The sequence below is a fragment of the Chionomys nivalis genome, chromosome X (assembly GCF_950005125.1).
Source record: "Chionomys nivalis chromosome X, mChiNiv1.1, whole genome shotgun sequence".
Taxonomy (NCBI): Eukaryota; Metazoa; Chordata; class Mammalia; order Rodentia; family Cricetidae; genus Chionomys; species Chionomys nivalis.
The window spans coordinates 52927502-52954101 of NC_080112.1; the positions used below are offsets into that span (position 1 = coordinate 52927502).

Below are 26600 nucleotides of genomic sequence, written 5' to 3' on the forward strand. Positions count from 1 at the left end.
ATGAGTATAGCAGAATATCACTAAGAACCATTTCATTGGCTTTTTTCCAGTCATATTTAATTCTATCCTTTTTCTCTGAGCCAGGCAGCTTCCAGTTCTGGCTATCTGAGCAATGTCATGTATGAATGCCCTCTTATAACATGGACCTCAAATTAAACTAGTCATTGGTTGGATAGTCCCATAAGTTCTGTGCCACCATTGACCCAGCAAATCTTGGAGGCAGGGTAGATTGTAGATTGAATATATTGTGACTGGGTTGGTGGTGTCCCAGTCCCACCACTGGATACAGAAAATGACAGGTATCATTAATTACTAGGCATCCTTGCCAGGGTCACTATAATAGGTTCCAGACTAGATTTGCACGTTGCCTCCCAAATGTTCCCCTGTTGTCTTTTCCAGTGGACATTTGAGGGTATATCACAGTGGGGAAAGTACTTACTAACACACAGAAATTCCCGGACTCATTCAATTTTCAGCTTGTAAAATAACAAAAAGGAAATATATATATATGTATATATATATATATATATATACAGATAAGGAAGTAATTTATCATTCATGTTTGTTTTCCAAATGAAAAATTACTGCTTAACTTTCTGAACAGAGCTCTCTTCCCTGTATTCGAATGGTCTCTTAATCAAATCTGGCCATAGCTTATAAAAGTTTATGCTTGCTACATAGTAATATTGCATATATTATATATAGAATGTTATAATTTAACTATTTTATTTAAGTATGAAAACTAGTTACCAATTCAAATAGTACTGGCAATACATGTGATCAAACTAAACACACATAATAATATTGCCCATTTTTCTTTTATTCATACAATTTTTCTGGTATATCTTTATAATAAGGTATGAATCAAAATATTTTTACAATTTATGGTTTATTCTTAATATCATTGTCTTTCCTTACATGGTTTGTAAGGTTTCTTTGTGAGCTTACTTATTATAGAAACTGGTCTTGGAAATTCTTTTGCTTTTGATTGTTATCTTGTCTTTGTGTGTCTTTTTATCGCCTATGGGCCTTGAGATGTCATACTTTGTTATCATCTGTAATGTAAGCTTAGGTTTTGATTCCTCAAAGAAAGATCATCCAAGCAGCAAATTTTTTTGCACCTTCCTCTTGATGGTGGATATTTTCCAGTTGTTGCTTCAGGAGAAGTGCCACGTTATTGTTTGTGACTTGTCTGAGACCAACGTTTCTTTTCCAATGTGAAGCTACAGTTAAATATCAAAACTGACATGTCATATACTCTGATAACCCCATACTTTGTTAAACTGCATATTATCCTCCCAATTTGTATTGTGTTCCTTCCATATTTTTCTTTATATGACACGTAGAACTTCCTGTTCCATGGTTAAAAGGATAAACTTTAATGTAAAATGCATTATTAATATTCAACTTGGAATTTCAATCAGACAGACATTGTGAAAGTGATCAGTAGTTTCTTCTACTCTTTTGGAGAGTTTGTTCTTTCATGTAATTTTTTTTTATTTCAAAATCACTTTAAATTCTACGATTTCGAAGCAATTTAAAGTTCCAAACTTAAATTTAGCAGTTACTCTAAGTACAATTTTGTAGTGATGAGGTGAGCAGGCCTGCTTTTCGTCCCACCCAGCTCCCACATGGCTAGCTTTACACCTGAAATAACAACACACAAATTGTATTCTTTTAAACACTGCCTGGCCCATTAGTTCCAGCCTCTTGTTGGCTAATTCTCATATCTTGATTAACCCATTTCTAATGATCTGTGTAGCACCACGAGGTGGTGGCTTACTGGGAAAGATTTTAGCCTACATCCATCTTGGGCTGGAGCTTCCTCGTATCTCAGGTCTAAGAATCATTGCAACCACCTCACTTCCATTCTTCCCAGCATTCTGTACTGTCTACTTCTACCCACCTATGTTCTGACCTATCAGGCCAAACAGTTTCTTTATTAATTAACCAATGAGAGCAACAGATCAATATTAGACCCTCCTACATCACAATTTCAATCCAGTTTAAAATTCAGGAGTGTATTTTGTTTTGAAAGCATGACCTGTAAAGCCTCTCCTGCTGTGTCACTCAGGTGTATTGAGGACAGAAGAAAGCATCTATCCCGATAGTTAAGTCATCATCACGCTACCTCAGTACCTCAATCTGCGCCTAAATCCACATGCCTTATTACAAGTGTCACCCCCTTACCTTTAAATCTCTAACATATGCTCAAGAAATTATAGTAAGTTGATAGGCTTACAGACACAGCAGAGTGATGTTCAGTTATAGAATATCCTCCAATATTTTTAATCAACTATGGAGAAAATATCGGGAATTTTACAATCTTTTAGTTTCCATTAATATGTAATTCTTTTGTTGACTTGCTACTAATGATACTCTCAGGATGATGTATTATAATGGTGATTGCACCTTTGTTTTTACTGTACTTTGCAGATTAACCCTAAATGTATTTTCCTCTTTCTTTTAATTTATCCTTTGTGTCTTTCACATCATGCATCTCCATCCCATTTATTTCCCTTTCCATTTGCATCTGCCCTTTGCCTTTGCATATACCCCCAAAAATAAAATGAAATAAAATTTAAGAAAAAAAGAGGGAAAATATCAGTCTCATCACAGAAGTTGTGGTGTGACGCCCTTTTATCCATGTAGCTTTCCTTGCAAGTGTTTATTGTAGAAGGTCATTGGTCTGGTTTGAGGACTTTGGTTTCTGCTACATTATTGATGCTGGGCCCTCAACTGGTACTACTCTTGGTTATCATGCTGCTGCCCTGAGTTGTAGACATCCTGCAACTTTGAATTTGTGGGACCAGTTCCTTTATGTGCTCCCACAGATCCCAGACGGAATAGATTTTTAGATGGGCCAACACCTAACCCGGGTTCTGGGCCTGAAGAGTTGCAGGGTTGGTCAGCTCTATTTTGTAATAAAAAAATAGTTTTTCAAAAATATATACTAAAACCCAGAATTATATAGTTGCTGGGTATGTAAATGCCCACATTAATAATACTGACGAGTAGGCTTTCCAATATACATATTCCTAACAATATATATAATTTTTGTTGATTTATTTCTTCATTTCTGCTAGCTAAAATGCCATATCACTTTTCACGCTTTTATTCTAACTAATGTTAATGAGAATAAATACATATGGTTATGATTCTTTCTATATAAAATTCACTTTATTGTTTAATCTTGTGTATGTGTGTGCACCTATTAAGACTGATTAAAAATAATTAGTGCTCTTACCTCTGAGATTCTCTAGAGCACCTATTTAAGTTTGTTTTTCTCCATTTTGATGACTACGATGGGCTTCATTTTCATGGGTCTACAGGATTTTTTAAATTTATTTTTAATAGACTTATTTAGATGTTTGAATGTTATTATTTAAGTTTTAGCAAATGTTGCATTTTTATGTTCATAGCAATATTTTCATATTATTTTGGGTTCTCTTTTGGTAATGTTAGGATTTTGTTTAAATATCGTCAAATATGTTCATTTCTTTTCATATTATTAGTTTTGTAAAATATATTTTATGTCCAATGTCCTCACATCCTGTGAGTTTAGAGTAATCCTATTCTGTATTATTTTTAGGAATCTAAAAATTTTCTTATCTTTGAGTACTAAATTTAAAAAGGTTTATATTGTATATCAGAGATGACTGAGAAATAACTATACATTTGAAATAGCAGTTGTGTGTTGTGGGACTAAGGCCCAAGGAAATAATAAGAAATATGAGAAAGGAATGCATATATATGAGGGTCTTCCTTACAAAACAGGATTGAACATAGTCAAGTTAAATCAATTTCTATTATTATGAAAATCAACATATAATTGCTCAAATAAAATCTTGAATTTATTAAAAGATGTCTCTTCCTATTAATATAGAAACCCTAAATATGTTTAATACTGGAAGAAGAAACAGTTAAAATCATGTTTTAATTTTAAATATATAAAATTATTTTGGTGAATTTAGAAACAGCATAACAGTATTAGCTGCTGATGTTTAAAGAAAGACTTATGCATGCTTTCTATCATATGCTTTGATTTTTCTATTTTTAAGACTGATGTGTAAGGGAATGTCTTCTTTAAAAGACAATTCACTGAATCTTAAATTTATTCAAATAATACACTGTTTCCTTAATGACATTATTACTGAGATATTGTATCGCCAAAGAATCTAGTTTTAAGTCATCTACTACTGTAATGGCTGAAATGTAGAAAATTAAAATTTCAGTTTTAAAAAGTTTTAAAATCATAATATGAAGGTTCCATATTAACCTTTGTGAGGACATATTTAATCGTCAATATTCATTTTTTTCTTAGGAAGTTTGGGCATGTTGGCATGAGTTATTGTCATACTTGGAGAAGGCAAACAAGTGGCTCAATGAAGTAGAATTGAAACTTAAAGCCACTGAAAATATTCCTGCAGGACCTGAGGAAATCACAGAGGTGCTAGAAGTAAGTGGTAAATTCATCCAAATGATCTTTGTGTGCTACCTTGAAAAGCACTAGTGCCAAAGAGAAGACAATGTTTAAAAACACAAGAAAGAAAAATAGCTACAGGATCCTTCAGTCCTGCTGTATAGACAAACCCTTCTACCTTCTAGGATCCTTCCAGGTCTCAAGGACTTAAAATGGAATAACTTGTCTTCTTATATTGGATATTTAAAATCATGTCAATGAGTACTGTATGACTCAAATACTTTATAAACAAATGTACCTTTCAAATTGTCATATACATAATTTTTATTTTAGATTTTAGATATAAAAAATTAAATGAGTTTGCATACACAAGGTATAAATTACATTATATTCTGATGTTTAATTAACCATTCATGCTGTATACATTTTGCTTAGTTTTTTATTATCACTAACCTGCAATAAATTAGAGTGTTAGCATATTCAGTATATGTAGATCTGTAAAATAAATATAGCACCTTTGTGACTGCTCAGAGACATTCCATAACCAAATGATTCTTGTGAAATAACAGTGTGATAAATTCTTCAGAAAAAAACAAAGAAAACTTATCATGCTTCATTAAAAAGTCTAGCAGTCAGAATAAAGACTGGGATAGTGCAGCTGTCATAGGAATTTATCTCATTTTATGCTTAGTACCAGATTAAATTTTTATACCACATTTTAAGTAATATTTTGAAAGAAGGTAGCATGTTCAAATTGGTTTGTATGTCTCTAACATGTGAAAGCTAATAAAAATAATCCCCCAAAACATGAAAATGAAATAGAAAATATTGGGAAAAAGAAACTAGGAGGTGTTATGAGGGACATGAAAGGAAGAAAATATGATCAAAATATGTTAGATGCACTTGGAAAAGTATAAATGTCTCATTGTTTGTATAATTATAGTTGCTAATAAAATGTAGCCCATTTAGAGAATACTGATAAGACATCAAAGGAGAATGTTAAGGTGAGGAACAGGTGGCCTCATTACTAATATTTACCATCTTGTTGACTATTGCATATAAATTTTTGTTTGATGAGGGAGGTTGCTGCCGATTATTCTTACAGGCATTTTAGATTACAAAAAGGATGTACCAGTATTTGACAAGGATATAAAATGTGTAGTACTTCCAGCTTTCCTTGCTACTAAAGATTTATATAACTGAATTCTTAACTGATATTGTTTTCGTTTGCATTTTCATTTAAACTTATATATATATATGCATTTTAGCATATTCTTCCCACTCCCCTACTTCTTTAAGTTCCTCTGGGAAAGGGAAAATCAGTTAACCTTGAATCAGTTTATCTTTTATTTAATTAACAGGTTATATACTTCATCAGGAATTAAATAGAGAAAATTGCTCTACTAAAAGTTTTATAAATGTACATATTTGCTACATATAATGAAATGTTACCAGAAAAATCAATACTAACATTTTTGTATTAAAATTTTGACGAGTTTTTTTATAGATTTTAGATGTCAAAAGCACATTTTTGCAAAACAATTAGGAAATAATGATATTCTGATGCACTAGAAACTTCAGAGCAAGATATATTGAAGTTGTTCAGAATTTAAAAAGTAATAGGCCCATAGGAATGACATAAAACACCTCTGGGAAGAGTTTCATGATTTTGGAAACAACAACTGATTGAAAGAATTGGAGCCCGTATTTATCACTTATTATATGGTTGTAAATTCCAGTGAAATGATATTGGATTACTTATTCCCTAGAATACATAAAACTGACATTGAGATTATGGTTCTTTGTATAATCTAATCCAGAAAAATCGGTCAACGTTGAACTTTTTTTTCAATTTAGGATTAGAAGGCTGTAAATAATAGAAAGCCAGGAAATGACTTGGCAGCAAACTTCCCCCCAAATGAAAGGAAACATCTTTTCTCAGCGCACACACATATACATGTACATAATCATACATCCAAACACAGAAACACACACACACGCACACACACGTGTGCCACAAAGAAAATTACACAGAAATGACAATGGTCCAGCCAAAATCCCAAGGTAATTTCTGTCTGCTATCTCTTTCTGAGCACTAAGGACCTTCCTGTCATTTCCATCAACTTTCAGTCCTAAGATGTCAATGTGAAAATATGTGAAGAGTGAAGGAGTTTCTTTAAGAAGAAAGAGCTTATGAGCTGCCACTACACATATTTTCAAAAGAATCACTTTATTTGCATGTCACTGACCATTACAAAAGCAAAGAAAAATCCAAATCAAAAGAAAACAAATAAACAAGCAAAAAGAGAGCGAGAGAGAAATTGAACACTTTACCTTTTCACGGTTTAGAGCAAAGGTCATCCTTAAGAAAGGGTCATGTTTTAAAATCAGAGTCTATAAAATAGTGACAAGTCAGTGAAAAATTAAAAGCCATCCTCCGATTTTTAAAGAGTGCTCCTTCATGCTTTATTATCCAAACTAAATGTTGCTTTACATTGCTAATGTCTTAATTGTATGTAAATGAGAAAATGCTAAGCTTTGTGCATAAATTAGAAACTTAGAAAAAGGAGAAATATTAATTATAGAAAATGTGTTTCAGTCTCTTGAAAATTTGATGCAACATTCAGAAGATAACCCAAATCAGATTCGCATATTGGCACAAACCCTAACAGATGGAGGAGTCATGGATGAACTAATCAATGAGGAACTTGAGACATTTAATTCTCGATGGAGGGAACTACATGAAGAGGTATGAAGATAAGTGGGAAATCTCTTTAGTTTACCTTTTATAAATGCATGACAGACAGACATGGTCTTCTCCAATAAAATGAAAAATTATTTCAGTTTATTTCAGCCTTCAATTTTAGAGAAGTGACTGAATTCTTTTGACATGCCTGTCATTCCTTTTAGAAATACATGAAAAGTATGTTTTTTTTGTTTTATTTATTGATTTTTATTGAGCTCTACTGCTCCTCTCCCTGTCTCTCTCCTCCCCTTCAACCCTCCCCCAAGGTCCCCATGCTCCCAATTTACTCAGGAGAAAAGTGTTTTTTAACAGGAAACTGAGACATGTCAAGAACAAATAGCATGTTAACTCAATAAATTATGCTATACTATGCTGTCTTACTTAGTTACGGTTCCATTGCTGTTATGAAAGATCATGACCAAGACAACTTGGGGAGGAAAGGGCTTGTCAGCTTAGTGTCCAAACTAGACCATACCTTTTAATTATGCCACTCCCTGGTGACCAAAAATTTAAATCTATGATCCTATGGGCGCCATTCCTATTCAAATCACCACATTATACATAATTAAAGGTTAATCATATATGAGGATTCACATACATGACATGATTTTCCTAACCAAACACAAAATAACATATGTTCCTACTGTTATATTAAGGCAAACATAGACAAGCAAATAAGTATCAATAATCAAAAGTCAAACCTGGGTTGCGTAAATCAATTGATACTGGGTAACAGTTTAAGTTTTCCATATCCTCACATGTGATATTGATATTTTTCCAAAGAATTTTATTTATTTATTTATTTATTTATTTATTTATTTATTTATGTATGTATTTATTAAAGATTTCTGCCTCCTGCCCGCCACCGCCTCCCATTTCCTCCCCCCTTCCCCCGCATCAAGTCCCCCTCCCTCGTCAGCCCTAAGAGCAATCAGGGTTCCCTGCCCTGTGGGAAGTCCAAGGACCACCCACCTCCATCCAGGTCTAGTAAGGTAAGCATCCAAACTGCCTAGGCTCCCACAAAGCCAGTACCTGCAGTAGGATCAAAAACCCATTGCCGTTGTTCTTGAGTTCTCAGTAGTCCTCATTGTCTGCTATGTTCAGCAAGTCCGGTTTTATCCCATGCTTTTTCAGACCCAGGCCAGCTGGACTTGGTGAGTTCCTGATAGAACATCCCCATTGTCTCAGTGTGTGGGTGCACCCCTCGCAGTCCTGAGTTTCTTGCTCATGCTCTCTCTCCTTCTGCTCCTGATTTGGACCTTGAGATTTCAGTCCGGTGCTCCAATGTGGGTCTCTGTCTCTGTCTCCTTTCATCGCCTGATGAAGGTTAATATTCAGGAGGATGCCTATATGTTTTTCTTTGGGTTCACCTTCTTATTTAGCTTTTCTAGGATCACGAATTTTAGGCTCAATGTCCTTTATTTATGATTTTTTTTGTGAGAAAATATTTCTTTAAAAGTGTTAGGTATAGAATCAAGATCAAAACATATATCTAATAAATGTTAAGGTATTTTTTTAAAATTTTGCCTGGTTTGTATGCCAGAGTTCATTCCTTCTAACAAATAGTTGTGTACATCTATATGTGTACCATAGTTAATTAAGACAAGTATAGGAAAGCTAATAAAAATAAAAATATAAAAATATATGACAATTTAAAATGTAGTAAACATGTATACTCTTACAAATTCAATGTATCTATAACAGGATTGAGAAAGCACTCCTTACAAGTAATCAAGCATTTGGATCGGTTCAAGAAACTGGTTGCTCTGTAAAACCACCCTAGCTACCATGGAACTTGCTCTCTAGAGCAGGCTGGCCTCAAACTCATAGAGATCTACCTTCCTCTGCCTCCCAAGTGCTGGGATTAAGGACATGTGCCACCACGCCAGGCTGTTTTCTAAGTCTTAACATTAGGTATTTTCCATATTTGCCTCAGTAATCAATTAAACAGAGTGCTATGAAAACACTAAATATGTATGCAAAATAAACTTGAAACTACTACAAGTAATGACTGTGTTTATTATATACATATCGAACCAACAATAACCTTGTAGTTATTTGATATTTGATAATGCAAGTAAGTATATCTGGTACTTTGTTGAAAGTAATAGTCTTTCTGAAATAATATCCTTAAAATCTGTGATGCTGATATTTAATATGTTGTGAAATTAAATGTTTTGTTATAATTTTCACTTTAAAAACTTCACCTAAAGACACCATGCTTGCATCACTGCCACTACTCCCTCCTCCTTCAAGTTTTCCTGTGCTCCTGATTCTGAAATCTATGGTAGTTGTACAAATTAACATTATTATATATTATAAATATGTGTACATATATGTACAACATATGTATATATTATATATGTATGGTATGTGTATGCATGTATATATAACCTACTAGTTTACTTAGCATTGTATGCACATTTGTCCTGTGCTAACACCTTGGACTGGACATCATATGCGGGAGGTCAGTCATAGATGATATTAATTATCCCACTTTCATCAACCATTGTCCAGCTATAACTCATTATCTAAAGTGATACCATGTTAAAATTTCCCTGTCAATATTGGCATGTCATATGGTATTCTAAGTATGCTGATCACCAACCATATTGTGGAGATTTTGTGGATGCATTTTCACTGTCTTTCCTAAAGGAAACTATCTAGTTACAAGAATCTTGCTCCTCCAGCTCTCATAATCTTTCTGTTCCCTCTTTCATGATTTTCACTGACACTTGTGAATATAAATTGTGTTGCTGATATATTAGTTGGGGTTTGGTATCCCACAGAATCTTATTTTTTGTCTTTTTGACCAACTGATAGTTTGAAACCCAGATTCTAGAGTATAAATTGGGCACTTGAATGGAAATTGTGAGTTACTTAAGTAATTGAGAATTGCCTAATAATATCAATTGTATAATTCTTTGGACACTGTCACTGGCTATCTACTCAGGATATGTTATTTGATGGCCCAGAGAAAGAGAATAATTATAGTCAAAAATCATAACTTTGTTTTTAAGTCATTATTTTCGTGGATAGAGGAAAGCATATTTTCCATTAAAAACAAAATATTTTTCCATCCAAAGATGAGCCCTACCCCATTTTCTCCTCAATTAAATGCTTATGTCAGAGGTTTGAAGGGGTTTTATTGCCTACCTAATGTTTCCTATAGCTGCAATTATGCAGAGATAAGGTAACACTCAATTGCCTGTAAAATCAATCATACAGCCAGGGATTTTTATTGCCTATAAATACTTAAAATGGATGTGCTCTATCCTACTCCTAATTCCAAAATGTAAAGTTGTACTCAAATAAGAAGTAAATTATTTCAATAATTTTAGAGGCATCTTTCACTCTTCATATACTATATTTTCTAGTTATAGAAACAATCTGAATGATGATTAACAAACCAGAAATCAGCTTCAAAGTCATACCAAATCACATCAAGAAAACTATAGCTTTATTTTCTACTTAAATGACAAAATTTCTAAGTAGTTCTAGTATGCAACAAAATGCTTACTGATGGTAGTAATACTTTATTGGTTATCAAGGCCTCAGTACTATTCAAAATAACTGATATCATATTCTCTTTCTGTTCTCAAATTTCTTTATGATATGGAATCATGGGGATACCTATTCTATGCAAATGGCAAAAGTATCAAAAACAATAAATGGGCCAAGATTTGTGAGCATTTAGATTCAAAATCTTTGTACATGGAACCTATGTCCATGAGCATTTTATTAGTTTGCTCTTTTTTTTTTTTTTTTTTTTTTTTACTTTGAGACACGGTTTACCCTTACAGATCACTCAGGGCTAAAACTCCTAATTCTCTGGCATCACATTCACAAGTGCTAGCATTATTATGTTAATGTAGGGACACTGATTACTCCTGTCTTATTTTTCAACTTTTAAAGAAAGCTAGATCATGAGTTTAAAGTATTAAGACTAAATGAAGCTATGGGGGACTAAAAGAAGAGAAGAGATTAGAAACAGGAGGAAGAATGTTGAATATATTCAGCATACATGATATATTTTCATTAAAATTACTATGACATCTTTCTCTATGAACAATAAATATATTACAGTAAAATTATTTGGAATGGTTAATTAAAAGTGTATGTTTTATAATTTTAAATATTTTAATTGTATGTTCAGAAATCCAAAGCCTTTACAGTTTCTTATGAAAATAGTTTTCTTTTTTTAATCTTTGATAAGAATTTCTATCTTTTGCATATCTGCCTATGAGTTTATATATTTATTTTCTAATGGCATGTGTGAATATACATGCTACAACATTCAAGTAGAGATCAGAAGACAAATTTGTGGAGTTGCTTCTCTCAATTTACTTTTATGTTGGTCATAGGGATCAAACTCACATCAGAGACCTTTATGGCAACTGCCCTGACCACTCACTGAACAATCTCAGGGTTTCTGTCTATAGTCTTTTCTCTGAAACCAAGTAAGAGGCAGAGTAAAAAAGAAGAAACAACATCATAATTGGTTAATTCTACTTTAGTATTAACCATCATGATAGATAGCTGCAGAGACCCCTTAGCTGTTCCAGGTAATTATGACAGATTGTCCACTCTGTGTTACATCTTGCTTAAGATAAATAGACCGGAAAGGCAAATATCGATTCAAGGCACACTGAAAAGAACTGGCTTTGCATCAAATACAGGGTTTAATTCTGTTACAAAACCTTCTGTCTAAAATATAAAATGTGCTCTGTGGTTTTATTTTTTAAAACATTAAGCTATAATGATAGTAATATTAATGCTTGCTATTCAGTGAGCCTCAATTTTATGTTAGTCTATTTGATGTTACTTATACAGTGTGAAACTTATTTCCAACTTAGTTTTCTGAAATAAGTTTTATGATCTAAAAATGCAGGAAGGATGTTAACTTGCAGTGTCATGAAGCAGCAGGCTACAGCCCTTAACATGCCTTAAGTGGTATGGCACAGGAAAATGTTTAATAGATTAACTGTGTGTTGAAACATCCTCACTAGAAGAGATGTGGAAGTAAACATTTAAGAGCAGGGAATAAGATATAGAGAAGAGCATCACAGGTAATCTACCCATGAGCATTGACCCTTGTGTCACCCTATTAAATTTAGTCATTTTTTTCAGTAAATCTATATAATTGACAGTAAGCAATTCTAAGTATCAGACTCAAGTAATTTTATTAATCGTGTTTCAACTAAGTCTAAGAGAAAGATATTTTTCCTTATAAAATATTTGCATTTGTTTCTGATTAGTGCTAATAGTCTGCAATTACTCTGAATTATTCATTTGTCTGGATACTCAAACCAAGTAAGAGGGGAAAGGAGACTGGTTAGTTTCGCAAATGCTGGTACCTTCAGAAAGTTTTCAGTTAACGGAAGATGCAATAGTAAGACATATTTGACATAGACTATCAAGTCATTGCAAGACAAAAGACAAACAATAATAAAAAGATTTACTTTGGAAAGGAAAAAATAAAATTTGGACTAGACAAAGGTAATTTGATGAAGAAAGAAGTAAGAGTAAAATAACTGATTTATGGTGAACTCCATCTCTCAAAAATTTGTACAAGGTTTAGGCTCATGAATCTAACATGTGAGGAGGCAATGGATAGTAGAACAAAAACATGGTATCACTGTATTTAAAACAGGATCTCCATTGTAAAAGAGCCATTAAAGAGGCAAAGTGCATGAACTGGCTTTGTGGGAGCCTAGCCTGTTTGGAAGCTCACCTTCCTGGACCTAAAAAGAAGTGGGAGGACCTTGGACTTCCCGCAGGGCAGGGAATTTGGACTGCTCTTCAGTACCAAGAGGGAGGGGGAATGGAGTGGGGGGAGGGGGAGAGGAGTGGGGAGAGGAGGCAGTGTGTGGGAGGAGGGGGAGGGAAATGGGAAACGGGGAGGAGGCGGAAATTTTAATTAAAAAAAGAATAAAATAAATAAATTTTAAAAAAAAGAGGCAAAGTGCACAGCAAAAGAGTTCCTATTCAAATCATACTCTACTTTCCTTCAGTAAAATCACGTGTAGTGAGAACAGTCCGTTTCTAAGCATCTCACAGTTTTCTCTAAAATACTTCCTTAATCAGAACCATGAACAAATGTGTACCTAAGGATTCAAAAGAAAATATAATCTTGGTTGTGTTATCTTTATTGTCTCCATGAAGTGTTTGATTATAGTCTAAAATAAGAGCCTAGTCTTTGGAATCCTGTCTTACAATTATAGCAATATTCAGAAATTTCTCATTTGATATTCTTCAATATGTCACCATGTCCTAGTAGCTTTCATGTGAATTCTACATATTATTTTCTCTCTAAATTATCCAATTTACATTAGCTTCTTATTTTATCCTGTTAGCTGTTCATCATTTTCCCTAAATTATGGTAATCAGATCAGGTTCATACTTTAAGGAGTTTGTACAAACAGCAAATGTAGAACCCTTGTTCAAAATGTTATAATTTCCTGACAGAAACAGCAGAACTTTAGACTAAGTAGGGGCTCTTCTAGAATACATTACTATGTGACTGGCTGAGTTACATACAAAGGATGGCATGTCCAAGTGTTATTTTTATGGTTTTATTGCTTTTACACTTTTAATTCTTTTCAAAAGTATCCAGAATAACTTAACCCCATTTCTATACAATATTGCTGGTTAATTATTTCACTGGAGATAATCTACCAACAAAAATGATTTGATTTCTTCCAAAAGAGATTTTTTTCCCCTATTAGACTTAATCCATTAATAATAATAGAAACATCATCTGGGAGTGCATTATCCTCTTTATTTTTTGTGTGATCTTTCTTTCTTTGTGAAAAACAGCATAATACATACCATGGATCTTTATTATTAAGTTGGTTGCTCTCTGATAAAATTAGTATCTTTATAAAAATTTTTCCGTGCAAGCAGGCTGTTAGGATGAACATCTGAGTTCAAGCTGACTTAGTGTTTAGCAGGATAGTAGACACTATGCTTGCTACTGTAATAACTTAAATTAGTAACTACACTTTGAGGGAAGAAAGCCATTTATATTAATATTATATTAGTTCTACTAATATTAATACAGATATTGATATATGTAAAGATAATAAATAGTCTAACCATTAAATGTAGGAAACATAGACTTAAAGTTATGCTCCCAGTTTTTTTTTTTTTTTCAATTTAACTCAAGCTAAAGTCGCTTTCGAAAAGGGAACCTCAATAGAAATAAATGTCTCAAGTAGATAGGTCTGTTCACAAGTCTATGGGTACATTATCCTGATTAATGTTTAATTGAAAAGGACATGTCCTGCTGGGAGTGGTGACACCACTGAGCAAATAGTTCTTCAGTGCATAGGAATGCCAACTGAGTGTGTGCCTTTTGTCAGGGTCTGCCAGTTAGTACTGGATAACCATTTGTTGTACTCTCCAGTAGAAAGGACTTCTTCTCATACTCTCAGCATTTCCTAGTTGCCTATAATTCTTTGTAGGTCTGTGGCTGTGTGAACTCTCCCCGTTCCATGTCAGCATATCTACTTTTGTTCAAGTCATGTATCAATAACCATGTTGGTGAGACATTGTATGTCACTCCTCACACAGTCAGGAAACACAGTCTCACAACAAACTCCTTGTTCTTCTGGCTCTTACAGTCTGCACCCACTCTTCCTCAATGATCCTTGCACCTCAGAAGCAGTATTTCTGTTGTAGATGTATCTCTCAGGACTGGTTCCACAACATTGAATTTTTATTATGGTTTTCAGTAGCCATCTCCATATATTGTAAAGGGAATTTCCCTTGAAAGGTAATAACTATGCTTATCCGTGGGTAAAGGACATTTATTTATAATGTCCTTAGGGATTATGCTGCTTTAGTTAAATGGCAGCAATAGATCCCCTTCTTAGGCTCATAACTTCACTAGACCTGGATAGCTGGTTAGATTTCCAAAGCTAGGCGTAATTTTTTTCTCATTCAGTGCTTCTTGAGTCCAATGAGAGGCTGATGGTTACCATCAAGGTATTCAGGCCAATGCTGCATCCTTAGGTTACTTTTTCACGCTGATTGTTGTAATTCATAGGCATCATAGCTGAGTAGGAATGTTGGTAATTACCTCCTTTGAAAGTTTCCATGACACCTTTTGATTCCAGAAACCAAGTCGTCTTAGAGGGACGTGTGTCTGAAGTGTGTGTGTGTGCGCGCGCGCGTGTGCACGCATATGCGTGCTAATGTGTGTGTGTGTATGTATGTATTTGGATGCTTATTTAACTTTGATTAAAGATATTTTTAAATTATTCCTTTTATTTTTGAGTTGCTTTATACTTTTTCATACATCTCTGCTATTTTTACCTTTTCTCTCCTTTCTCCACAACAAAAGACACCCTCTTTTTTCCCTTCTCACTTTTCCTCTCACTTACACACTATTATTTCTTCTTTATTAACCCCCACCCAAAGACTCTTTTAACTTTTCTGTTTTCGATGATTACTTCAGGTTATATAACCTGAATGATTCAATGATTCAATGCTAGGAAATCAGATGATTAAGCATATATAGCATTTGTCTTTCTAAGTCTGGTTCACCACACTCAGTATGATCTTTTCTGCTTCCATCCATTTACCTGCAAATGTCATGGTTTCATTTTTCTATACCTCAGTATAATATCCTATACTATAATATGCTATACTATAAAAATATTATTAATACACTTTCATTATCCATTTGTCAGTTGAAGGGTATTTAGATTGTTTCCATTTCCTGGCTATTGTAAATAGAGCAGCAGTGTAAGTGACTGTACAAGAAACAATGAAGAATACATTACAGACTGTGCAGGTTGTGCTTATATGCACATACTCACAAAGACGCACATACACACACATGATTGTAACAGTAATTAATATAAAAGAGGTCCTGACTTTGAAAAACATCAAGGACAGGTATATGGGAGGGTTTCTCCTCATCTCTCCTGCCATCCAGATCCACTTCATTTCTCATTAGAAAACAAACAGACTTCTAAGCGAAAATAATAAAAAAGTAACAGTTGGGCAGTGGTGGCACACAACTTTAATCCCAGCACTCCGGAGGCAGAGGCAGGCCGATCTCTATGAGTTCTAGGCCAGCCTTGTCTACTGAGTGAGTTATAGGAAAGCTAGGCCTGTTACACAGAGAAACTCTGTTTCAAAAACAAAATTAACAAAATAAAATATAGTAATGTAAAACATAGGAAAATCACATTGGAGTTGAACAAGACAAAGAGAAAGAAAAGAGCCCATGAGAAGGGACAAGAATCAGAGACCCACTCATTTACACACTCAGGAAATCATAAAAACACTAAAGTTCAAGCCACATATGCATGCAGAGGACCCAGTGAAAACCCAAGAAGGCCCCGTAAATGGTGTCTCAGTTTCTGTCAGTTCATACGAGCTTCACTCATGTTGATTCAGAGTCTTGTTTTCTTGGCATCCTCCATGCCCCTTGGCTCTTATTCTTTTTCTGCCTCCTCCTCTGTAGGGGTCCCCTGAACACTGAGGGAACAGATTTAGGACCCAGTGTTCCAAGGTCTCTTATTCTCTATAGAATGTCTGGCTGTGGGTCTCTGTATTTGTTCCCATCTGCTGCAGGAGGAAGCTTTTCTGATGATGGCTGAACAAGGTACTGATAAATCAACTAAAAACTAAGTTAATTGTTTAATTTGATAAATTACTTTTAACTTTTATGTGTGTGCCATTTCAGAATAGTTTTTAGAGATTTCATCTTTATTGACATAAAACTTGCCTATAACTTTTACTAATTACCTCCAGAATTAGAATTAGCAGTTAATTCATGTAACATAAAATACCATTCTCTAGTTAGACACTTATCTGTTTCTTAAAACTTAAATACCCATGGCTACTTTGGAATAGTTTTTTCTGTCAACTACTTTGTAGATTTCTGAGGTATAATAATCAAATCTTTTATTTAATATTTAAGCAAAACACACTAAAATAACATTTTTCTTTTTATTCATTCACTGAGAATTTTATACTTATATACATTTTTATTGTATTATCTCCAAAATTACTCATATCAACTATGCTCATCTCATTCCTATATATCTTCCTCTCAACTTTACATCTTTTTTTCCTAGTTCAATGAGTCCAATTAGTGCTTTCCTTATGTGGTTGGGCATACTCTCATCAATGGAGAACAGGCAACCAAACAGGAGTCACTTTCTGAAGAAAAACTCACTTTTCCTACCTCAGGAACATTGAAGTTCCAAAGTCCTTCAACTAAGGATCGGATTAATTAAATGACTGCTTGGCCAATTGCTTAAGTGTATTGCTAGCTAGCTCTTACCTCTAAAATTAACCCATCTCCATTATTTTATATTTTTCCATGAGGCTAGTGGCCTACTAGCACGTCTGTCTCTGGCTGCTTCCCCTTACTTTGTCTTTCTTCTTTGAGCATTCAGTTTAGTTTTCCCCACCTACCTCTATTCCTTGCATAGGTCCAAGACAGTTCCTTTATTAACCTATTGTATTCATAGCATACAGAGGGGAATATCACATCACCTCCCCTTTTCTGTTTAAATAAAAAAGGAATATTTTAACTTTAACATATTAAAATTATATATAACAAAACAGTTATCAAGCAATAATTATAGTCACAATACTTATATCTGCTTTATCTTTTATCATAACTAAAAAACTATAACTATAATAATAAATTCTTCAACTTCATCAAGGATTCCAGAAGGATATAATATTGCCTAAATAAATAGGAAGTACATTGTAAACAACTTCCAAAACTCTGGAGTTGACAGAGACATCTCACTGCCTGGACAGACTCCCAAAGTTCTTCTATACCACTGGGGTATCCATCTTCAGCCTACAGACCCATAGTATCCAGTAGACTTTTCCATGAAGCAGAAAATTTCAAAGACAGTATTTATTATTTTTTGAAATATATTTTCTTTCAACTCTCAATTTCAGAAATCATGCAGTTCCATGAAGTAGTATATATGTATTCTCTTTACAACTTCCATTTTCTAGTTTAAAAAATCTTGATTAACAAATGTAATTGAAAAATGTATTTCTACAGGTTTTGATGATTATTTAGTTTAATTTTAACACTAGTCAATACTTTTACTCATAAGAAATTAAGGCTGTCTAATATTAAATTATTTAAGATTCACTCCCACTAAGGGCAATTAACATTTTTCTGACCAGCTCAATACAGCTGGGTGATCGCTGATTTCTACTAATATAGCTCATCTCCAATTTCTGCACAATTAAACCAAGCATGTGGAAAAGTCATTGTCCTTCATAACTGTATAGCCCTCCTGGCACAAAACGAAATCTTTATAGTAAACCACAGCCAAACATTAATAGGATTGAAAGAATCTCTCTCTGGTCTTTATTGTTATTTCTCTTTCCATGCAAGCTATAATCCAGATGGAACATTCTCCATTGGGAAGATAATTCAGTTATACATGGCTATAGATATTGTCCTTCATCATAATTTTAAACTAATTCTGTAATTACCACAACTGTTTGAATCCTATATTCAAGGGTCTCCAAACAACTGAAAACCTGATTACTCTTTCACTCATATGAAAGATGATAGTGCTATCAATTACATACATAGATGATATGAAAACTCTGGGTGTAGAAGAATAAGGAAGAATGAGGTTTGGAACCATCTTATGTGCCTTTCAACTAGATTGCATATTTATAAGAGTATTCTTTGCCAGGTAGGCATGGTCTCTAGCAGGGACTGAATATGACAAACAGCTTTTTCAGAGCTTGTGGGCTCACCATCATCACAGCACCACATATGAGTCTTTATAATTTCAGCCTATAACTCAAACAATGCATAGAAAGCTTAGAAAGCAAAAGGAAAATGATCCATTTCCTACACCTTGTTTCTACTATTCAGGTTGCACATTCCATCTAAATGAAACATAATAGCCACATTCCCTGACAAAAATTCTACAAAATTGCATTGGAGTTTTTGGTGGGCAAAATACTTGAAAGATTTGCAATTACCTTAATAGAAAAAAGTGTACATATTTACCATTTTGCATTTAAAACTTTAAAATGTGATGTAGTTAATTAGGATATCATTAAGTAATATCTATAAACCATCTTATTCTTCACTGTCTGCAAAACTTAGAAATCATTGGAGTATTTTGATCAATAAATATCATTACTTTTACATTTAGAAATTATGCTAAAGGTTCAGTAATCCCAGAACAGAGGAAAATTTTTACTTACTGAGAGATATATCACTAAGTAGGAAACATATTCCATATTGATTGATCATTGACTCCAATATAAACAGTAGTGTTCTATTTCAAGGTAAATTAAATACCTCAATCTATAATGGGCCTATATTATCCAGCAAAGAATTCTATGTTTATTTAAAAAAAACTACCATTCCTGGTTGTCAAGGATATATATGATATTGCCTGAAAACAGTTATCTTCAAGATTAACAGTTACATCCATTGAAGTTCCTTCAAAAAAATGAGACCATGCTAGATGTATTTTATATGTGTTAAATAAAATTGAGTAGGCAAAAAGCACTGTGTCCAGTCTTACCTGGAAAGTATAAATTTCTACGTTGTTCTTTATGAGTAACAAACAATAGAAAATGGGTTGCATTTGGTATAGCGATAGTTCATCATATATTCTTATTTTCATGGATCATGGATTTTCAAATATATTGTATGAGGAAAAATAATGTCGTAGGAGGCCACTTGTTTGCTCCCAGTTTCTCAGTCCTGAAATAACCACATAGAAACTATATTATTTGCAATACTGTTTTGCCAATAGCTTAAGTACATTTCTGGCTAACCCTTCTATCCTAAACCTACCATCTCCATTAATTTGTGTATCACCCCATGGCTGTGCCTTATCGCCAAAGTTGTGATATGTCTATCTCTGGAAGCAGCTCCATGGCTTCTCCCTGACTCTGCCTTCTTTCTCCCAGCATTTAATTTAGTTTTCTGCCCCCTAGCTCTATTCTGCCCTCCTCTTGTATAGGCTCAAAGTAATTTCTTTACTAACCAATGGTATTCACAGCATACAGAGGGGAATTCCACATTGCCTTCCATTTTCAGCTTAAATAAAAAGGGAGGTTTTAACTTTAACATAGTAAAATTACATAAAACAGTTATCAAGCAAGAATTACAGTTAGAATATTTATATCTTCATTATCTATTATCATATCTAACAAAAACTATAACTGTCTGTTCTTAAACTCCATCAAAGACTCCAGAAGGATATAATATTACCTAAGTAAAAAGAAAGTACATTGTAGGCAACTTCCAAAACTCTAGAAATGACAGAGACATCTCGCTATCTGGAGAGTCACCCAAAGTTCTTCCGTACCATTGGGGAATCCTTTTTTAGCCTATAGGCTCATAGTACATGGCTGACATTTCCATGAAGCAGGAAATTTCTAAGACAGCTCTGCCTATATTGGTAGTTTGTCAGTCACTTTCTTTTGTATCTTGGCAGCATATTCTGGCAGTCTCTTTCATTAAGCAAAAAACCTGAAGGATAGTCTCACCTTTAGGTAAGTCCAGCAGTCATTTCTCTGTGGGTCCTGCTTGTCCAGTTCATACAGCATATCATCAAGCAGTACAGACAAGATCAGAGTCTTGGCCAAAAGGCTAACCAACTTTTTAACAAGCCTCTTCAATGCCCATCATCCTCTTGAAGTAGAGTGGTGCTGCCAGGAGCAGATATGTCTTATGTCATTAAAAGTCCTAAGATATTAAAACACTTTAAATGCCATATTCAGAAGGTCCCTGAAAGATTTGAAAAATAACCTATCTAACTGAAATATATCTCTATATATCTAGAAAAACTAACATGACTACAAGCTTGACTATTATAGTCAATATTTCTTAAATATACATTGTATTTTTATTTTTATTTTTTTACATTGTATTTTTAAATGAGATACATAAACATATCTTAATCAAGAGCAGAAATATACAAATAACAAAATTGACCTTAAATTTGTATCAATAAACCAAGATCTGTACTAATGCAAAGTATTCATATCTACAGCATATCCTCCTTAAAATGTAAATAAACATTTATAAACAATATTTGGGAATTTGAGCATAGTTCTCTCCAAACTGCTTCCTGCTTTTTTGGGGGAGGCAAAGTAATTTTGGAGGTGTTCATGGTGACCTTTCAGGGGGGTCTTGGTCGATCAAACCACATTAGCCTGGAATAAATTTACAGGTTCTCATCCTCTGTTGAAACAAAAGCAGAAACTCTTTTCCAAAGTAATAAATTCTTAGACCTAAAGTTTGAAAACAAGATATCTTTAAAATATAGAGGTTGGTTTAGCTTAGCAGTCCTCAGAATAAAATGTTTCTCTGCAGACAAAAAATTCAAAGAAAACACAATAATATACATAATCTAGAATTTCTGTGTATATTCCATCTTTACATGTCTTATTTTTATTTGCTCCTTTTAATCTATGACTGTACTCTGTCCCTTTAAAGACTGTTCCATTTTTTAAAAAAATCATCTACGTCTTATAACTCTCTATACTATTTTGATTCTCTCTACCAAGCCTGTATGCATTTATCCAACACTGTGACCTATTCAGAGGCCTTTCCCATCTGAATTTATCTTTATTGCATATCTGTAATTATTTTCTGACCAGAAATACTTCTTAAAATGCTAAGTATCACTGTTAAGACTAAGGCTGCTTTGACTTTTGGCTCTTCCCAGTCCAATACAGTAGGGCAGAGGTCTGTTTAGTGCAAGCCATGCTCACAGTTTTTAGGCACACAGTGCCTCTATGTTATCATTAAGCAAGTTGTAGCACTCTGTTCACAAATACCATTTAAATGTTCCATAGCCAGACCTCCCGAAAGATTCAGAGCCATTCATGCTGGCGAACCAGGAAACCATTTTGAAACTACAAGTGTTTTTTTTTTTTTTTTTCCTGCTATGGTTGAATCAGGAAGACCTCTCTTAAAAGATCTACAGCATGCTGCTAGCAAGCAGAGCCCATCCAGAAAACAAATGCAGCTAAACTTTGTTTTCTAGTTTCTAGAATTCCTTTCCAAGCCCTCTCAGGTTTTACGTGCATTTAGCTAGCACACTTTGGTTGCCAATTTGTTGTAAGTGACTCAACCTAATTTACCTCAAATTGTTATTTACCTAATGTTTGTTACTGGTATTCTGAGTCGATGCCATCCTAGTTATTTCTGGTATCTGTGGAAAGAAAGACTTCATTATTGCTTTGTTCTGCTTAAAATTCCAATCTCATGTTTGCTTTAATTCTCTTTCCTATTTTTTAGCTCAAGATTTATCCTGAAAAGGATGACTAATGAATTTCCGATCTGCATCTCTATTGCCTTTCTTTAAGCCACTGGGTTCACAATACTCTTAATTTTTCTATAAAATAAGAATGAAAGAAAATGGAGAAAAGTGAACAGCTGATAATATTGTCATGTTTATATATTTAGAATAGGGTGACATGTATTTTAACTTTCATTGGGGTATAAATGTGGTTGGCATTCCTTTACTGGAAATTGAACCTGTGACCTTCACATGCTAGGCAAACACCCTTACATCTGGCCCTGTAACCTGTGTGTGTGTGTGTGTGTATGCATGTGTATAATGAATGTAATTTGAGTATAGTGCAACAAAAGAATGAAGGACAAGTATGAATAGGGAATTTTACATAAAATTGTTTTTAATATTATTTTAGCACAAGCAACTTAGATTTCATTTTCTGCTTTTCCCCTATGATAGAAAATGTCATATTCCCTAATAATTCATGATCTGCTCATACTTTGATTACATTCTTCCTACTTTTATGGAGCAATATATGTACCTTAATACTGAAGAATATGATATTCATAATAAATATGTTTTTACTAGAAATCTGTACTATACAGCAATGATAGATTATAATTTTCTAATAATATACTACTTTAGTGATTAAAATGTTCATATTCCAGATGTATTTTCAGTCATGAGCTTATCTGCTCTCTACTAAAGTATAAATATTACATATTTTGTGTTGACTCTAATAAATGTATATGATACACCATTTCTTTAGAAGTAATGTTTTGTAAAATATTTTTCTTAATTTTCTCTACTTTGGAGTATATCATCATATTTTAATACATTTTCATTCCAATTCTTAGTAGTTTCACTCAATCAATTTATCCTTCCAGAGTTCCTTATATAAAAATATTTTTCTTTCAGAATTTTATACAAAATTATTTTGATTATATTCATGCCCCACTCCTCTTTCTAATGCCTCTAATATTAAGCTCATCTCCGTATCCATCCCCAACTTTCTGTCCAATTTTATTTTCTGCCCTTATAGTGCAATGGAGCATCAAATTGTTTATTATACTGTTACACAAAAGGGAACTGCATGAGAATCTAAACAATTATCAGTTTACAGTTATTTTCTGGCAAAAACAAACCACAAAATTTTATTTTGAAAGAATTTTTATGTTGAGCACATTAAAATAGCAGTAAGTTTTAAAAAATATTTCCTTTTGCACTATCTTTCATTTGCAAAAGTTGTACTAATGTTTCTTCATTTCTTAACAGCCATTCCTAAGATTGTTTTCCCATTCATATACTTTTTATTGCTAGCCTTTTAATGTTTTTCTAACTCCCCTAATATTTGCTATTTCTGTTGATCTCTATAATTCTTGTTATTGCGGAGTGAATTAGCTAAATTTATGAAATTACATTTTAAAACAACAGTTGGTCATTGTAGGAGTTCCTACTAATTCCACTCAGGCTAATAGCAGGTCAAGCATTTCATAGAGTCCTGAAAAGTCAGTCTTGCATCCTTTTGGGGTCTGCCTAATAAGATGTTTAAAAATAGAAAGCAGCTTAAGCCATGACCAGTTCAAAGCTTGGATTGACATCAAGTCTTTCACTACACTGCCTGAGATAATCAAACAATCCATGTAATCACTCTGTCTATTAGACTAGACTAAGAAACAACCCACCTCAGATCCTTTGGTGTTTTCTTTTAGATGATACTATGTCATACAGACCTTTTAATCTCAAGAATGCAAAAGTAAAGTTATATTTAGAAGCATAAATTCAAATCCAGAGATATGATTTAGAACTCTGCTACATTATATCCTTTTCAATTACATTAAAATTCTATAAATGTGCACTAAGGAGTATGCTGAATTTGTCTTCAGAGAAAGAGCCACATTTAAACACTATCTGATCAGACAATTACTTTGTTCTATGATTGGAAGACTTTTGCAGCCGCCTATCACAATGCTGCTATTGTATCATTAGTTAGAGACCTGCTTGTCTGAAGGAACTCTGTCTACTATTGACAGTCTTTACTACAATGCAGGAGGCTCTCATTATAACTATGAGCACTGTTATTTGAATCACTATGGAAAGAAATTTGGTTGTTGTTTTGACTGAAATAAAAAGAATTATTTGAATTAGAGCACTGGACAAGGTCTCACTAATCAATCTTAGAATATTTTAATACAAATATATTAAAGGTTGCTTCATATAATGTTCTATACTATTCTTATACTTTTAATACAAACATAATATAAGGAAGAGTTATTCTGCAAATGTAATATCTTTTAATTAGTGCTTACATTTTAGTTCCTATTTTCATTATAATTCCATTCTTCAGCTGCTTGAAATTTTCAGTTTTTTCATTAAATAAATAAACTTTTATATCATTCATTAACCATGCACAAAGTTGTTGCTCTGGGAACTGACACTCTGTAAAGAAATAGGCGGACAGAATCTCTTATCTTATTTGCACTAAGAATCCAAAGTAAATATACACTCTTAATGGGAAACTATAATGTGGCATATTAATGCAAATATTAAAATAATAGAGACTGTGAGAATATAAAGAAAATTAGGTTTATATTTAATAGAATAATTTAGAAGATTATATTATGTATTATTTTAAATTGACCAGTTTAAATAGTCCACACCACATACAAATATCAAAATGTTGCAATGTAGATATATAAAGTTTTGTTATTAGAAAAGGAGAAGATGAAGGGGTGATAATTGGATTTGAATATAGTCATAGGACATGATCTATTTACATCAAAATATAAATTTGAAGTTCATACTTTTTATACTGAAGTGTAAATAACAAAAAGGGAACGAACCAACAATGATATTTTCAAAAATTCACACAGAACATTGGAGTGGTATATAACAGGTCCGAGAAAGTACCAAGTGTAGGAGCAGTATTCATACAGCCTCCCAGCTCCTTTTCCCTTTTCCAGATATCTTTTATGAATTTGTTCTTGAGAATGTTCTACAGTCGCTTTATCAAATAATAGTAACATCTCTTATATATGTTTTTCTTATATATGTATATGTGTGTGTTTATTCACATATGTATAATATAAAACCCAGGAACATTTTGAAATCCTAGTGCAAACTTTGCAAAGGACAATCAGTCCTATGCCTTTATGTTGTGGATGGCTTAAGAAATTCACATTTTTTTTGCCTTATAGTTTACCTTAGAAGGATTCTTTTAAATGTCACTAGATCCTGGAAGGTAGACCTTCCAATCTCTTCAGCATGCTATTAAGGGTTGAAAAGTGTTAAGTTGACCTAGTCACATTTAATTACAGCTATATTAAGTTTAGTGACTATTTGTTCTACTTCAGCAGTGGCATTATTCAATTGTACAGTTTTCATAATGCAAATTGTAAAGAAAACTAGGGAGGGGAAACAACCATAGAAAGCAAAGTAAAAACTGAATTCAAAACAAATCCTTAAACACATGGTTATCTTAATTTCTCTTTTCGAAAAGGGGCCGATTCAGAACAGATTGTATATGTGTCTCGGTGGTGGAAGTGGATTATCTGTCTTGAATTGGATTGTGATGACGGTGACCCTATTCTAAGTAAACCAAATCTCTTGAACTATCTAATAAGATCAGGAGGAGCATTTAGCCTGAGAACAGCAGAATGCAACAACTGAGATGATTTGGCTAATGTTTTCTTCCAGCTTCTTCCTTTGATGTGCAAGATTCTGTGACTTTTTTTTCCTGCAGAAACCTCTGATCCTGTGTACTAAGTTGATGTTGTTTGTCTTTTCTTTTTCTTTATGTGAGCAGAGCTGAATGAGTACCAGAAAGCTACGCAATCTGTCATATAAAAAGGTGATCGTGAAAGAGTCTAGTTTCTTTGTTGTCTGTGTGATAGGAATTGCTGAAAATCTCCTAAGAGTTAACATTTCAATAATCCACTATTACTTCTTCTTCTATCTAGGCTGTGAGGAAACAAAAGTTGCTTGAACAGAGTATCCAGTCTGCCCAGGAGATTGAAAAATCCTTAAACTTAATTCAGGAGTCCCTTGAATTCATTGACAAGCAGTTGACAGCTTATATTGCTGACAAGGTGGATGCAGCTCAAATGCCTCAGGAAGCCCAGGTAAGTATAACAAACTGGAAATAAGCATTGTT

General features: G+C 33.5%; 1 protein-coding gene across 2 annotated transcripts in view; it reads left to right on the top strand.

Moving 5' to 3' along the window:
• The window catches only part of Dmd (dystrophin), a 2258623-nt gene that overhangs the window by 924381 nt on the left and 1307642 nt on the right, over positions 1 to 26600 (top strand). For both annotated transcript variants that reach the window (XM_057760244.1, XM_057760245.1), the window contains 3 exons: positions 4325 to 4459; positions 7023 to 7172; positions 26407 to 26568. In XM_057760244.1, the coding sequence (XP_057616227.1) occupies positions 4325 to 4459; positions 7023 to 7172; positions 26407 to 26568 (447 nt within the window). The remainder of the gene's footprint in view (positions 1 to 4324; positions 4460 to 7022; positions 7173 to 26406; positions 26569 to 26600) is intronic.